The following is a 16,514-nucleotide window of genomic DNA, read 5'->3' on the forward strand; positions in this document are numbered from 1 at the left end:
GATTGTTCTGGGTATTGCCTTTATCTTTTTTTCTGTTTTATTTTCTACAAAGGCTAAGTATGTTTTGAATTTCTTGAAAGCTTCACTTTTGTTTCTCATGAAATATATTTCATACCATCTAGAATAATCATCAATAAACGTGATGAAATATTTTGATCCACTCAATGATGAGGTTCTCATTGGTCCACGAATGTCAGTATGAATCAGTTCTAATATTTCTCTGCATGTCTTTTTGTTTTCCTTCGGAAATGATGATCTGGTTTGTTTCCCTCTTATGCAGATCTCACAGGGGTCGCGTTCTTCTTTTCATCCTATATTTAGTCCTTTGACCTTTAGGTTGTTGGCCATGTGCTGTATGTCCCTTTTGTTTAAGTGACCTAAACATTTGTGCCACATTTTCATTAACATTTGTTTGAGAAAGTTTAGATTCCTCCCACCTTTCTTTCACATAGTATAGCTCACTTTCTTTAAATGCTTGCATGTGTACGCTTTTAGTTTTCAGATCCATGATAATTGCCTGATTCTTTTGGAATAGTACACTGAATCCATGATCAGTTATCATCCCAACTGACAGTAGGTTGGTCCTTAGTTCTAGTACAAAGAGTGTGTTCTCCAATTTGGCTTGAAATCCTTCCTTTATTTCAATTATTACATCACCACTTCCTTTGATTTCCATTGTAGATGAGTTGGCCAAGTTTAATTCACTTGTGTGGGATGTTTCAATGTTAGAAAATCTTGCTTTATCATTGCACATGTGTGATGAAGCACCTGAGTCTAGACACCATTTAAGATTTTCTTTCCCTTCATTTGCCATAATATTATCATTATATGACTCCTGTTTTCGTGTTGTTAGGTTTGTAGTTACAGCTCTTGCTGGTTTTTGCTTGTTTCTGTCCTAGCATTCTCTTGCCTTATGACTTATCTTTCCGCAGTTATGGCATTTGAATTTGAATGGCCCCTTATTTTCTGATTGTTTTGTCCAGTGTTTGCTTATATACAGCACTCTCAAATTCTTCGAATCATTGGTATCGTCATTTCGTTTTTGCACCTCATACTCTTCTATTAGCTTTATTTTGAGTATGTCCAGCGAAAGAAGTTTCTCTTGTGTTTCAATAGCAATTTTAAATTGTTCGAATGAGTCCAGTATACTATATAGCAGTTGTACTGTTAATAGTTCTTTATTTATGGAGATTTCCATTTCTTTTAACTTATCTACTATATCGAAAAAGTCTCTTATGTGATCTGCCATGTTGTCTCCTTCCCTCATTTTCTTGAGAATTAATTTCTTTAGTAGCATAGCCTTTCTTGTAGGACCTTTCGATTAAAAAATTTCATGTAGCTTATTCCATATTTCATGTGAGGTTTTACATCCTTTCGTCTGTTTTAATTCTGTTGGGCTTATGGTGAGAATTATATCATACATTGCCTTCAGTTCGCTGTGTCCCATTGTTCTGCCACCTTCGTTGTACTTTCATCTCCAAGTATAATTTCTGCTTTTTTTTTCCACTGATATATTCCCGTGAATCGTTTTTGATCAGGAGTGCCTTCATCTGTATTTTCCAACAAAAGTAACAAAGTTTTTACAAAGTAACAAAGTTTTCTTTACACAGTGGTTCTATTTAATTCTATTTCCATGATTCTAGTCTTCGTTACTTAATTTTCCATTTCTGGACCCATAATCATTGTTAGAACAATGACGAGGCAGTCCTTTAACTTAGAATTAAACTTTATTCTAATCTAAGACTATACATGCATTTGTTCACACATCCATAACTTGGTGCGCAACTGAAAACAGGTCTCTTCTTATTTTGAGCAGTCTTGCATGGTTGTAAGGAACCAACTCCTGGTCCCTGTTCGGGCGCCAGTTGTAAAGTACTGTTATTTTTACGCCTTTTATAACGATTAGCGACACGACTTTGTGCCGGAAATAGCCATTACCTAACGGGTACTTTACACGGATTCGCGTTAATGTGCCAGACCTGGACTTTAATTAAGCGTGCACCAAATTAAATAATGACAAAGTTAGTCAAAATCAAATTCAATATTTAATAATAATTCTAGTAATAACTATGTATAAATTTTAGTAACAAATCAAACAACAATTTATTTGTTGTTGTTGTCGAAACCGTGTTGTTATTTATGTTTGTATACTGGCACAATGAAGTGACCTTCTTTATCAACACTTGGCAAGTTTTCAATCTTTATTCAGTTAGAACGCCGTTTTTTAAAGTTAATAGATGTCTGTCAATTGACCTGTCAGTTAATTAAAATCAAGGTATATCGTAATATATTGCAAATTGGCAGACTAGATGACAGTGTTGGAAAATTGGCCTACAGAATACGCTTAGAAGAACGAAGAAGAGGGGCATGATTTTATGTAACTGTTTTAATTCGTACTATTTGTCAATTACTTTATCTGAGTGTTAAAAATTAAGAAAGCCGCTTGTGTCATTGTAAATAAAAAGGAAAAAAGAAAGCATTTATGTAGTCTAAAGTTCTGCTATGTACAGTACTAGTTAGGTGTCTGTATCGGAGTGAGGTATGTTTCACTGGTTAAAAATCAATTTGTATAATTTTAATTTATTGTTGAATATGTTATTTTATACTTGTTTAGTTAGCTGAAGAGGGGTGAATACCCGAAACGCAAATGTGTAGCACGGCGTTCTAACTGAATAAAGATTGAAAACTTGCCAAGTGTTGATAAAGAAGGTCACTTCATTGTGCCAGTATAAAAACAATTTATTCAATGAAAATCAATAAGAATCAACCCGACAAAACTTAAATCAATCTATTTGCTAACTTAAATCTATTCCCCTTTGGAACTTGACAAAATTTTCAAAGACTTAACTTATGTACAACAATTCTTATGAACTAAGGTCCTAATCGTCACCTCAATATACTTGGAACCTTTTTCCTCAATTCTCAAGACTTTCTCTAATCTTCGATCCATAAATCGAATAACTTCAAATTGCCTTGGAACCACTTTATTGCTATTGGACACCTCTTGTCATTTGCTGCTACGAAGCTCACCACGCTCATTGTTAACAGAAGCTCACCTCTCTTTATCTTCCTTTAGGACTTTGTCCATTAGTCTTTGGAATGTCGCTGGCGCATTCTTTAGACCGAATGGCATGAGCAGAAATTCATACAAGCCACTATTCGTAATAAAACTAGTCTTTGGTCTGTCTTGTTCTTTTAACGGCACTTGCCAGTAACCAGACGATAAGTCCAATGTAGTTATAAAGTTCACTTCCTTAAGCGAAGTCAGTAATTCTGAAAAAATCGGTAAAGGGTATTTGTCAGTCACTGTTACCTGATTTAATTTTCTATAATCAATACATAATCTCCAATCGCCCGTTTTCTTAAATCAATCGAGTTCCAAAGGGGAATAGATTTAACCATGATGATTTGTGAGGCCCACGGAGAATTTGACGGTTGGATGATCCCATCCTTTAACATTTCCGCTATCTGGCGGTTCATTTCCTTTAGCTTCACGTCAGAGTATTTGTACGGATGTCCTCATACTGGTGTCGCCTTTTCAGTGATGATTTCATGTTCTATCATATTAGTTAGTCCCAGCTTATCTGTAAACAGTTGCGGGTATTGTAATAATATGTTTTTCAAAGTCACTAACCTTTTACCACTCAAAGTGGTTTGGAGTTCATCCCACTTAGGTGAAATTTGATCTCTGGGTTGCGGTACTTCCAAGGAAACTGTCAAATTTTGGAAATCCATTTTTAATCCATGATTCTTGGCAAAATCACACCCGCATTATAAGTCCTTTTACTACAACGCACTCTTGGCGAAGAGTGATATTTCCAATCTGGATCTTTGCCAGAAGTTTTTCTATGGAGGTTTCTTTTCCTCCTTCAATGGCTAACTTAAAATTCGGTCCAGCTTGTAACCGAATGTTTCAATTTTGCAAAGAAATTTTCTTCCACACGGAATAATTTATTAAAGTAAACTCAGAACCCGTATCAATCCAGGCTGAGGTTAGTACTCCATTAATAAAAACGTTTACCTCAGGCAACTTGGAGGCTTCACTGATGATTAGTCCTACGGTGGAGGCATTTGGATCCATACTGGAGACAGGATCCTCTTCTCGCTGTCTCCCATCTAGTTTAACAGTTTTCTTTTTCCATTACCCTTCTTTTGCCAGGTTACTACTCGTTCGGGACTCTTGACACTCGTCTGATCAGTTTGTCGTTTTCCTTTGGGACAAGTCCTCAAAAAATGTCCCACCTCACCACATGAGTAACAGGATACAGGTGACTTTGCTGGTGCAAAATTTTTCAGCTCCAGCTGTATATTTACCTTTCGACAGTCCTTAATCTGATTTGCACTGTCAGAACCTTGGTCATTTCTTCTGAATTCGTACTCTTTCGCCGTGCATACTAGTTCATTTAATGAATAAGAACGGTGATTCTCCAGATACTCACGTAATGGCAGAGGCATCTGGGCAACTACACATTGAATTATTTCCTCGTCACGAGCTAAAGGTCTCCATATGTGGTATAGCTGTACCATGGTTCATATAAACTGCTCGACACTATTGGTTCTGGTGTACTGTTGACTAAAAAGTTCTTTAGCGACAGCTACTTCGTTCGCTAAAGAAGTGTACAGATCCAGAAAAGATTGTTTGAATAAAACAATCTTTTCAAATGTTGCCGATTTGGTGGCATCCGTCATTCTTCCACCATATCACTGGGCTACTGCGAAGACAACTAGCGGCAGTATCCATCCATCTAGTGTTTGGTATTTGGTTCACATCCTGAGAATCGTCCGAGCTTCAGTCGGGTAAACCAGACTTCTCACCCATTGAAAGTTTGAGAATAGGTTGAGGTCGTTTTGGCCCCAAGGCCTCTAATCATTTGCTTTACCAGATGAGACTGATTCCAATCAAGCATCAGCTATCCTGAGGGAAACCTCAGAGGGACCGAGGTGAGCTTCTGTTAGCAACGAGCATGGTGAGCTTCGTAGCAGCAAACGACAAGAGGTGTCGAATAGCGATAAAGTGGTTCCAAGGCAATTTGAAGTTATTCGATTTGTGGATCGAAGATTAGAGAAAGTCTTGAGAGTTGAGAAAAAAGGTTCCTAGTATATTGAGGTGACGATTAGGACCTTAGTTCATAAGAATTGTTGTACATAAGTTAAGTTTTTGAAAATTTTGTCAAGTTCCAAAGGTGAATAGATTTAAGTTAGCAAATAGATTGATTTAAGTTTTGTCGGGTTGATTCTTATTGATTTTCATTGAATAAATTGTTTTTTGATTTNAATAAAAAAAATCAATTAGGATGATTATAGATATCACCTGTTTGCCATATTTTCCATATACACTACAAAACAATTTGCATATTCAAGTGGTTTATTATTAGAATTTGTGAAATTTTGTTATATCTTTATAAATCGTAATTTATTGTTTGATTTAACGATTGTATTAAATTTGACAAATAAACAATTGCATTATTCGGAAAATACACTATTTTCGACTGGCGTCCTCTTAACCCATAAGTACCATAGATATATAGTAATGTATGATGTCTTTTTTAATAGTCTGCGGGTGCCGCTGTTTTTAAATGTCTTTTAATCCAGTCGTAGGAATCTGGCAACTCTACTGATTGTTATTTTATTTTTTAGCTTTTTATTCGGCAGGCAAAAAAGCTCTTCTCATGCCCATCATAGGTTCGATCAGACTCTCAATCGGATGATCGGATGAAGTGAATTGAAAATCGATATACCAGTACAATCAAAAAAGTTTGAAGACTAAGCAGATTGTGAACAAATACATTTATTGTGCACACCCATTTTTGAAATAATGTCCCTCAGCCGCGATGTTTCAGTGCCAGCGTCGATACAACTTCTGGAAATACTCCTGAAAGCAATTTCTGCAATCGCGCACAAGACTTGCTGTGATATGAGGACCTCCGCGGATGATCGGAACCGCCGTCCACGAAATTGTATCACACGGCCAAAAAAAAGGAAAAATCGCAGGTCGGGTTAATATGCAGGATGCCTTGCGTGTTTTTGTCGGCTCAGTTTGCGCCAGAAGAGAGCAGGATCTGTGGTGGAACAACAATTGATATGTGCAAGACATATCAATTGTTGTTCCGCCACAGATCAGGGCGTTTGCAACGAGTTAATTCACGCAGACGATGCAGAATTTGCGCAAACAACCTAAGCTTTAGTGCAGTGTTTCTCAACCTCTAAGAAATTGTCGCCCCCTTCAACGTAGTATCGCCCTCTTCAGTAAAACCGTTACGCAGTATCGCCCACTTCACTACAAAATTCCGATGTCGAGGGCCAAGGCTAATGCCAAATTCGTACTGCATTGAATAGACTAGTGACTAGCATAATGTTATTTGTTTACTTATTGTACGATATAACGAATAAAATGTCTAATTATTCTTAATATAATGTTTTACTATATCGCCCAGAAAATTGTTTTCCGCTTCCAAAATATAAATTGTTCCTAATCGCCTTTTCAACATGGAAAAACGCCCACATGGGGGCGATATCGCCCCCCCCCCGTTGAGAAACACTACTATAGTGGAACAATTGGTTTATCCTGCACGACTGCTTCCGTACATCGCTCTCTTCTGATGCAAACTGAGCTAGCAAAACTTCACACACATCCTGCATACTCTCCCGACCTGGCACCATGCAATTATTTTCTTTTTGGCCGTACAGAACAACAATTTTGTGAACAACGGTTTCGATCATCCGAGAAAGTCATCACCACATCACAGTAGGCATTACGCGCGATTGCAGAAATTGCTTCTCAGAAGTAGTTCCAGTAGTTCTATCGATGCTGTTAGCAGAGCATTGTGACCGACAGAAATTACTTCGAAAATAGATGTGCGTAATAATTTGCTTAATAAATGTATTTGTTCACAATCTGCTTAGTCCACGAATATATTGACTGTACTAGTATTTGTGTCTAATTATCCATGACGATTCATAAATATCCATCAAGACTCGAAATCGAACTCCGCGTCTCGACTCCTTTACTACCTCCGCCATCCGGCTGTCGGCATACAATTAACTAAAATTAGAAACATCGATAAGATCGGTGCATTATTTTTTCTTGTCAATTATCATTGATGTATATGAAATTATAAGTCAAAGAAAACGTCGAGAAATTACAGAATCTCTGCAGATTAAATAGCGACCTCTGATGGTATATTTAGGAAACTAAAGTGGATAATTTACCTCATGCACTGAAAGTATTCGGTAACCTAGTTTAAAATATTTTGTTTTTATTTTCATAAAGTATCAATAGATGTGGAAACTTTTCAGACAAACTGGTGAGCATTTATTTCTTTCGTATTTTTAGTCTCGAAGATTAACTGTCATTTTAAACAACGCAATGAGCATAATTTTGACATTAAAAACCAAGAATATTTTCGAAATTGTGCATGTGATGAATGACAAAAATAACACAGTCAATGCAAAATCTTATTAATCGTATTGAATTATTTAACAAAAAGGAAAATACGATTAAACATGAAAACGTATTACAATATTCATATAAAGTTTCCAGGGACGTGGGTAGATCGGTCCCTTTTGCCCCTGTGGGTATGCTCTACGACACTGATAAGGTGGTCCCAAACGTCTCATTCGAAGCTTGAATTGAGCATCATTACTGACCCCTAAGTTTTCTCCAGCTTCTCGACGGTCCTGAATTTTACTTAAAAGTTTACATTTTATGATCTTAAAAATTCTTTATTAATAATGATACAAGATAAACTCTTTACGCAATATTTATATCGGATATTTGTTGGATCGGTTTCAAATCGTAATCTAATAAGATCAAATTTAGCACAGTCTGCTGATATGTGCAAAATTTAGTGTAATGAGTTATGCAATGTATCATATTATGTACTTTTTGTACAGGATTTTTTATTTTATTTTATTTTTTTTNTAATTTATTTCTCTTCAAATTTTAATATTTATGATTAATGAATATTTTTTATATGGTTCTGTTTATTAAGTTCCATTTTAAAGGTCAAACAGTTCAAAATTTATAAGTTTTATTAATAGAAAATTTGATTCTTCTTGTTTTTTACCACTAGTGTAGTATGTTTGCATAGGGATCACTTTTTCAAAATTGCTTAAATCGATCCCTGTGGTTTGTAGTAAATTTGCAATATAGATTTTTAAAGTAGATAGAAATTTTATCCTCTCCATTTACATGAATGTGAAATTGTGTAAACAATTACAAACATTTCCATTTACTTTGATAAATTGTTATGAGATAAATGATTTTTGAAGTATGCTTATGATAACTAAATGCCACTCTTAAATATAAAATGTTTTTAAAAAGATTTTATTAACTTGTAATGTGGATTTGTTAAATTCAAAATATGAAAGGAAAGGTATGGTTAAATAGGTGCTGACTACAATTTTTAAAAGTAATCAGTGTGAGTCAAAGAGTGCCTGTAAGCAGACTTGGCCTGCTTTTGAGTAGTCTAATGAAAGTTGTACATATATAATTGTGATTTTGTGTATTTAAAGTACACTACAAGTGTACTTGTAAAAAGTGTAAAATAATTGAGTGTTTCAAACACTGCAGGATTACAATTTCTTGCAACAAGTAAAGCTTTTAGTTATTTATTTATCTTCTTATGTGATTTGATGCACCTGGATAAATGTTATGAATGGGAAAAGAACAGGGTGTCATTATTGGAAACTTGTAGTGTTTCTAAATAGTTGTATATTTCTGGCTGATGATGTATTTGTATGTATCTTCATATAAAAGTTGTAAATAAAGTGATTTATAATGATTAGGCTATTTTGTATTTCGAAACTTTGTAAAATTCATTTTATCAAAATACAAACTAAGTAAAAAGCAAAAATAGTTAATTAAATTTAAAATTTTTATTGAGCAAAGCTCTTCATAAGTCAGAAATTGTTTGTCTGTGATCGAAGTGCAAAGCAACTACACAATCATCAAACATAATTTTTTGCAAATATGTACAACTTGGCAAGACCAGTGTCATGACAAACCTGGAATTTTGAAATTCGATCAAAATTCACCATGTAAAGTCTATGGGCAAATTGCCAGTTGTAAGCTGGTTGTGTGCTACTTGTCAATCAAGTGTTCAATTGCTGGAAATTTACATTGATTTCTACAACAATTTTTTATTTTGATCTTTACAACAAGTGTTTAACATGGGTTTAAGCCTGCAACTGCACACGTGCATATTTTAAACGTTTCTTGGTGTTTTTGTTGATTATGACATTGGACATGCACATCCTCCCTCAAACCTGCATGTTTTAAACTGCCTTAGACAAAGCATCAGAAGCAAATCACCATATTTGTGTTTTCTTGTGAAGCTGAAACAGAAAAACCTATGCCACAGAGTGCAGTTTTGTTTTCCTGGAAAATACTAGTAATTTTCCAAAAGACTTAGTGTAGAATGTCTTGGAATCAGACAAATGAACCAAAAACAAAGTAAAATAAATATTTTTATCCTTGTTTTCATTCAGAACATGACTATACTCAGTGCCGGCCTGAGGCAAGTTTTAGGATGGAGTGAGATCCTATTATGGCGCCCCCTTGGCTGCCCCTAATTTATACTCTTTAATTTTCTTTAACACTGAGGCGCCCCATAGGACTTAGCGCCTGGAGCAGCTGCTCCGTTCGCCCTATGGTAGGGCCGGCTCTGACTATACTATTTGTATTTTAATTCATTGTGCTAATATATAATAAGTAAATTGTTTTTTAATTCTTAAATAATTAAATAAAAAGCTAATAAAATATTTTACTGTTTCAATATTTTCATTAAATACAAATGAATGTTTTCAAGAATATGATTAAAGTAGAGAATCAACTATTCGAACAGAACCCGGCCATACTTGATGAGGTGAATAAAAGAATTAACTGTTTTCATTAAAACTTTTTATAATGATTTTACTAAATGTCGTTCAGTAACATGACGATAATTTAAAATATATTTTGATATAAACGTGGATTGTTTACAGCATCAAAGTTGACGGCAATTTCCTCTATAGCGATTTTGCTAAATTATATGATTACAGGCCTACGGTAACATATAGGTGAACTATCTATATTCATCCTAAACAGTTTGTGGGTATATGGCCTTTGCAAATCTTACAGTCGAGGCAGTTCTATCACATACGGCAAAGTCTTCTGTTTTATCTATAAGGATGCATCAGAGGGCTTTGCCGTATGTGGTAGAATTCTAAGGAGTGAGATAATTGTAGGGTTTTAGACGAACCCTACAGTTTCCATACTGCTTAGAAATAAAAAAGACGCCATTGAGAAAAAAATAGTGCCTCGGCCGAAACAACTTCAAAGGTTAGAAATGTACAAAGCCTTTGGGAGAAGAACAGTAGTTCACTTCGAGGAGACAGACTCTATTTCCTCAGGCTAGAGAGCGTATAAAAAATTATAAGTGAAGGTTTCTTCTTCCAATACCAAGACTAGTGATATCTATCACGTCTTTCTTAATTATGCATAATTAACAGAAACCGAGATTAAAACAGTTCTGTTTATTTCGCCTATTTAACAATTCATTTCGGATTGGTAATTTTCCATTCCGTATTCGTTCTCGCGGCGTCAGTGTCTAAAGTTGTTGTCTACTGTGATAACCACCAGCGAATTAAAGTGTTATTATTTCCGTTTTTTCGTGAACGAAACAATGATTAACAAACACTTTCTTGTTAATTTACAAACTATTCTTTAATTCGCTATATGTTATCAGGTTCTTTGTACAGTATTGGACCCCAACATGTAGGCGATGAGGATACAAAATCTGAGATACATAACTCAATTTTTTTTTATAAGTGCCTATATATATATTTAATCTACTTACAAACTATAAGAAGGAAAGAGAGGGAGAATATAAGGATAGAATAAGAGGAAGATGGAAATACCCGGGTTTTTTACTCTGGATGCTCCGTGATACTGGGTGGGATTACTGTCGTCTCTGATCATCTACTCCTGTCATAGAGGCTTTCCTCGGTTCTTTCTTCTCCTTCTTTAACGGATCTCTCCTGTTCTCCTTGTGGGGATGAGGAGTTGTAGACACCACTGTGGGGAGGTGTTGACCTTTCAGTTAAAGGTGAACTGAAACCCTCGCTTTGCCCGCGATCGGTCAGATGACGCGAGAAAGCCCTTTCCGTATGGGGGTAGTGGTTTGCAGGACGCAGAGAGACTCACACAGAGACCGTATTTACACAATCAATGCGTTTATTTGTATGGAAAATCATGCTTACAATGGGTTACACAATCCAGGGAGGTAGGTCCCGCACAGCAGAGAGAGAGTTGTCTCGACGATTATGGGTCCCACGTGTAGAGAGTTCGTCTCCGTTGATACTGGGCAATGGTCCGAAGAAGGTTCATCTCCAGCACAGTCTTGGACGTTGGAAAGATGGAGAACCATCACGGGAAAGTCCGTTCTAGCTTTCAGAGCTTGGGATCCTTCATTGCCTCGGGTCTCCTGGACTGACGCTCTCGAACATCACCTCGCAACCTCCCCGTGTTCTTGGGATTTCAGGCTTCTATAACCTTTTTCCCCCCGAAATCCCGAGATTTTGGTTGGTCCGAATGCTGGTCCCCTTCGATTCTATTGGTTCCTGGTCTGTTGCCAGGGACGTGATTGGGCCACGTGGTCGCCGAACATCCCCGTCCGGGCCGTTCCCCCTCCGGAGTCGGGTCAAGCCCTTTCCCGGATGACGGACCCGTAAATCTTACCTAATGTCTGTTTTTCTGTCCCGGGGGAGACGCAGCTGTCCAGCCACCGCCCCTCCACAGGAGTGTCAGCAGGTCTCACTTTGAACTTTCTGTAAGGTGACCGTCCAAAGTTACTCGGCGGACGACCCCTCTCTCGTTCTCACGATTGACGATCGCGGATTTGTCAATTAGGTTTGGAATGCGACAATTATATCGTCTCACACCCCATTCCTTGGTCACACCGGCCCTATTTACGTAATAAGTTACCGATATATTGACTTTAGCTCGACAGCCGGTTTCCGTCCGGAGGGTATGTGGTCCCGGCCTCACATCCTCGTCGATAATCCACTTTCTTCAATATTGTCGGTGTTGCGTCTGTCCAATAAAATTGGCAGTCTAGCAGGAAGTTCTTGACCTCCTTTAATGGGCTGGATAGCTTCTTCTCCTTGACTTCCCTCGTCGAGTTTCACTTTTCTTCTCTGTTCCGATTCAGAGCTCGATCCCCCGTCGACCTTTTCCGTTGACAGCCCAGATCCCTTCTCGTTTTTATTACTTTGTTTTTCTCCTCCTGTTTTCATTTTACAACGTTGTTTTTGACACCACTCCCCACTAGATAGTAAAGTAATTAAGAAATTAAGTCTTTTTTTCTTGGTCAACAGGAAAGGGATAGAAACAAAGAAAACCTTAAGCCTAACCTACATTTANTAGGACCTTAGTTCATAAGAATTGTTGTACATAAGTTAAGTTTTTGAAAATTTTGTCAAGTTCCAAAGGTGAATAGATTTAAGTTAGCAAATAGATTGATTTAAGTTTTGTCGGGTTGATTCTTATTGATTTTCATTGAATAAATTGTTGTTTGATTTGTTACTAAAATTTGTACATAGTTATTACTAGAATTATTATAAAATATTGAATTTGATTTTGACTAACTTTGTCATTATTTAATTTGGTGCACGCTTAATTAAAGTCCAGGCCTGGCACATTAACGCGAATCCGCATAAAGTACCTGTTAGGTCACGGCTATTTCTGGCACAAAGTTGTGTCGCTAATCATTGTAAAAGGCGTAAAAATAATATAGTACTTTACATGCCAATTTTATGGTGTTGCCAGTTCATACACAGTTTTTGATTTCGACACTTGCTTTAGTTTAGTATTCCCTAACACTTTTGCTAATCTGGCCATTCCTTGCACAGAAGGGTTACAGATTAACAAGAATGCCAGATTACTGAGAATGTTTAGGTCTAAAAGCAATGGATGATGTGACCTGTTGCATAATAGTCCAATTTGATAGCTATATCATGAGCATAATGGATGGTGGCCATATCTGCCCAGATGACATATCTTTGATCAGGGTAGTATTTCTTTAGGAAGGGAATTAATCTCTTCTAAATGCATTCATTGCCAAAGACTTCTTCAGTAGTAAGAAGGGCCATGAGGGGGCATTGAGTGCCAGTAAACATCACTTTAGACTGATTTCCAACCAAACCAGAATCTTTGGCATAAACTTGAAGTGTCATTTGAATTTGACTTGAGGATCCACATCTAGTTCTTCTTTTGTATGTTATTATAATTTTACTAAACTTTGTTTATTTTAATTTGTTACTTGCACATTCTCTTCTGTCAAAAGTGAAATAAGATTCATCACCCATAACCACATCAAGATTGTTTGATGTCTTTGAGACTTCATCACACAGCTTCTGCATAAGGACTTTTTTAGTAGCAGATTGCTTCAGTGTGCATTTTAGAGCAGACTTTGCATAGTTACTTTACATTTCTTCAGAATCTTGCAAACATGTCCATGTAAAATTTTGAACTTTTTCCCCAATTTTCTAAGCATTTCTCCAAATTTTTCCAAGGGTTTTTTTCTTCTAATGGTTCCTCTTCCTTGCAATGATTTTCCTCTTCTTTCAGTCACTCCCATTCTTCTTATTGCAGGTTTCACTTGCTTTACTCTTGAAATAATGCTATACACTGTATGCTGTGGAACTCCCATTACAAAGAAATGTTTAACTGTACAGGATTTCCCATTTTTTGAAGTTTTAAATATAAAATCTGCCAATTATATTTCTTCAATCAAATTCATTTAATCCTTTCATTTTTATAATGGAATGTTATTTTCATAAATTTATTTGATAAACAGAATCAACAACATTTTACAAAGAATGTATACTGTATCATGAATGTATATATTTGTTTTTTAAAACTGAACAGTTTTTATTTCATTTTTAAGAATTTTAAAATTAAAAATAACTTGAATTTTATTTAATATTCCTCCTAAATAGGGTTGTATAGTTGTAAACATACAACCCTATTTTTCATCAATAGTTTTGGAAAATCATTTTAGTAAAGATTTGTATTTTCTTTCAAATACAGTAAGACCCTGCTTAATGCTGATTCGATATAATGTGGTCTGCCTAAAAAAAGCTCAAAATTTATGCTGATTCAAATTATTGTGGCATTTCATTGATTCGTATATAATACAATTATTCCCGAACATGAACTGATCTGATGAACTGAAAGGTAGCAATTCGTCGTAACTTCTAAATCTATCTATGTTTGTTTGGAAAAAATATAATTTTGGAAAAAAGTATAATTTTGGAAAAAATATAACAACATGGATGCCATAGGCAGTATCGACTTCACTTGGCAAGAATTAACTGATAAATGCATGAACAGTGTGTGGAAGAAGTTATGGCTGAAGGTACCCAAGAATTCTCAATGAGAAGAGCCTATTGCTGAATTGCTATTACTAAATTGTCAACTTAATCAATACAGCAGGACTAGGAGATGTAGACAAGCAGGATATTGTGGAGTTACTGCAGATTTCTGGTGAGATCCTTACCAACAAAGACCTTCAAGAACTGGTAGAACAAGGAATTCTTGTAGAACTGGAGAATAGTGATTATGAAAATGAAGAACCCAAAGAATTTCTCTACAGATTTTCTTAGTAAAAATTTGGTAACGATAACCAAATCATTGATCAAATTGTAACAAATGATCCAGATTTTGAAAGGAGTGCAAAAGCGAGACGAGAAGTTTTGAATGCAATCTCCCACTATCAACATTTGCTTAAGGAAAGAAAAAGAAAGCAACAAATGAAACTACATGACTTTATCACAAAAACAAGAATTTCAGAAGAGCCAGGACCTTCGTCACAAAAAATGAACTTTACATTTCTGTGTGCATATGTTTGTGTTATTTAACATATATTATTATGCAAATTAATTTAAAAATAACTTAAAATCAAAGTAACATCTGTTTATTTTTGGTCACATGCCTGTTCCCCTTTCCCTATCAACTCTGTGTTAAAATGACCTTGTTTAACACTGTTTTGTTTAGTGCTTTGTCATCTAGGAATGTATCCCCTGCATTAAGCAGTGTCTTACTGTACTGTGATATTAGAAAAAATATGTTATTTTCCAATATCTTCAATATAAAGATGACTTTAATATATCAAAATATTTAATCATTTTTAAATTAAGAATGTTCTTGAGGAATTAATTATTTGTTTTGATTAGTAATTATTTATAAAAAATGTATTGTTGGAATCATAGAAATTCAGACATCTAATTGTAAATTTTAAATTTTTCAGACAAGTGATTATTGTTCTTACTCAATTGGAAGGTAGTGGAGGATTTTCAATAGCTCATCGTTTAACACATCGTGTATCCTATAATGGAGGTTTACATGATTGGGGACCTCCTGGGACCAATCATGATCCTGCAATTGATCGTAAGGTTTTTGGCCTTCATGCTCCAAGACCACTATGACCCATTAAGTCTGATTAAAAATTTTTATGCTCATGGTAAATAGTTCCATGTACTTTAAAACATTCCATTTATTCCTTGTTATTTATGGTTTTGGTTGAAGTTATATATACTTGAAAAGTTTACAAATTAAATTAGGAAAAAATTTTATTTAGTTATAATATAATATTAATGAAATATTATTTTTAAAATATCCTAAAATTTGGTGATTTGCAAGAAATATAAATAATTTAAAATAATGTGTATTATGAAAGAAAAATGCTTAAAATAAGTATTTTAAAAAATTATGATAATATATATATATATAATCCACTTCATTAATGAATTCATTCATTATTTATTTATAATTATTTGAGAAGAATTTAAATAAATTATATGTAAGAAATTGAGACTAGTCAATTAAACCAAATATTTAATTTATTAATCAGAACATGACATTTACTATTTATACTTTTGTAAAATAATTTTGTTCCTTTTTTATGTGTTTTTTTTTTTAAAAAGAGGATTGTTCTGGGTTGAATTATTAAATATTTATTATTGTTTGTAAATGTTACATCATAATAAAGTTTTAAATGCAACTAAAAGTGAAAACACATTAGATAAAATGCAATATTTGAATAATAATAATAATANACTTTCTGTAAGGTGACCGTCCAAAGTTACTCGGCGGACGACCCCTCTCTCGTTCTCACGATTGACGATCGCGGATTTGTCAATTAGGTTTGGAATGCGACAATTATATCGTCTCACACCCCATTCCTTGGTCACACCGGCCCTATTTACGTAATAAGTTACCGATATATTGACTTTAGCTCGACAGCCGGTTTCCGTCCGGAGGGTATGTGGTCCCGGCCTCACATCCTCGTCGATAATCCACTTTCTTCAATATTGTCGGTGTTGCGTCTGTCCAATAAAATTGGCAGTCTAGCAGGAAGTTCTTGACCTCCTTTAATGGGCTGGATAGCGACTTCCCTCGTCGAGTTTCACTTTTCTTCTCTGTTCCGATTCAGAGCTCGATCCCCCGTCGACCTTTTCCGTTGACAGCCCAG

General features: G+C 35.4%; 1 protein-coding gene across 1 annotated transcript in view; it reads left to right on the plus strand.

Annotated features, from left to right (window-relative positions):
- The window catches only part of LOC111628219 (calpain-D-like), a 166,217-nt gene extending 150,540 nt beyond the window's left edge, over positions 1–15,677 (plus strand). The window contains exons 12-13 of the mRNA XM_023371959.1: positions 11,983–12,008; positions 15,291–15,677. Of these exons, the coding sequence (XP_023227727.1) occupies positions 11,983–12,008; positions 15,291–15,468 (204 nt within the window). The 3' untranslated portion in view covers positions 15,469–15,677. The remainder of the gene's footprint in view (positions 1–11,982; positions 12,009–15,290) is intronic.
- Positions 15,678–16,514: the final 837 nt, after the last annotated feature.

Source organism: Centruroides sculpturatus, unplaced genomic scaffold (assembly GCF_000671375.1).
Source record: "Centruroides sculpturatus isolate CEXI.00-Female unplaced genomic scaffold, Cexi_2.0 scaffold458, whole genome shotgun sequence".
Lineage (NCBI taxonomy): Eukaryota > Metazoa > Arthropoda > Arachnida > Scorpiones > Buthidae > Centruroides > Centruroides sculpturatus.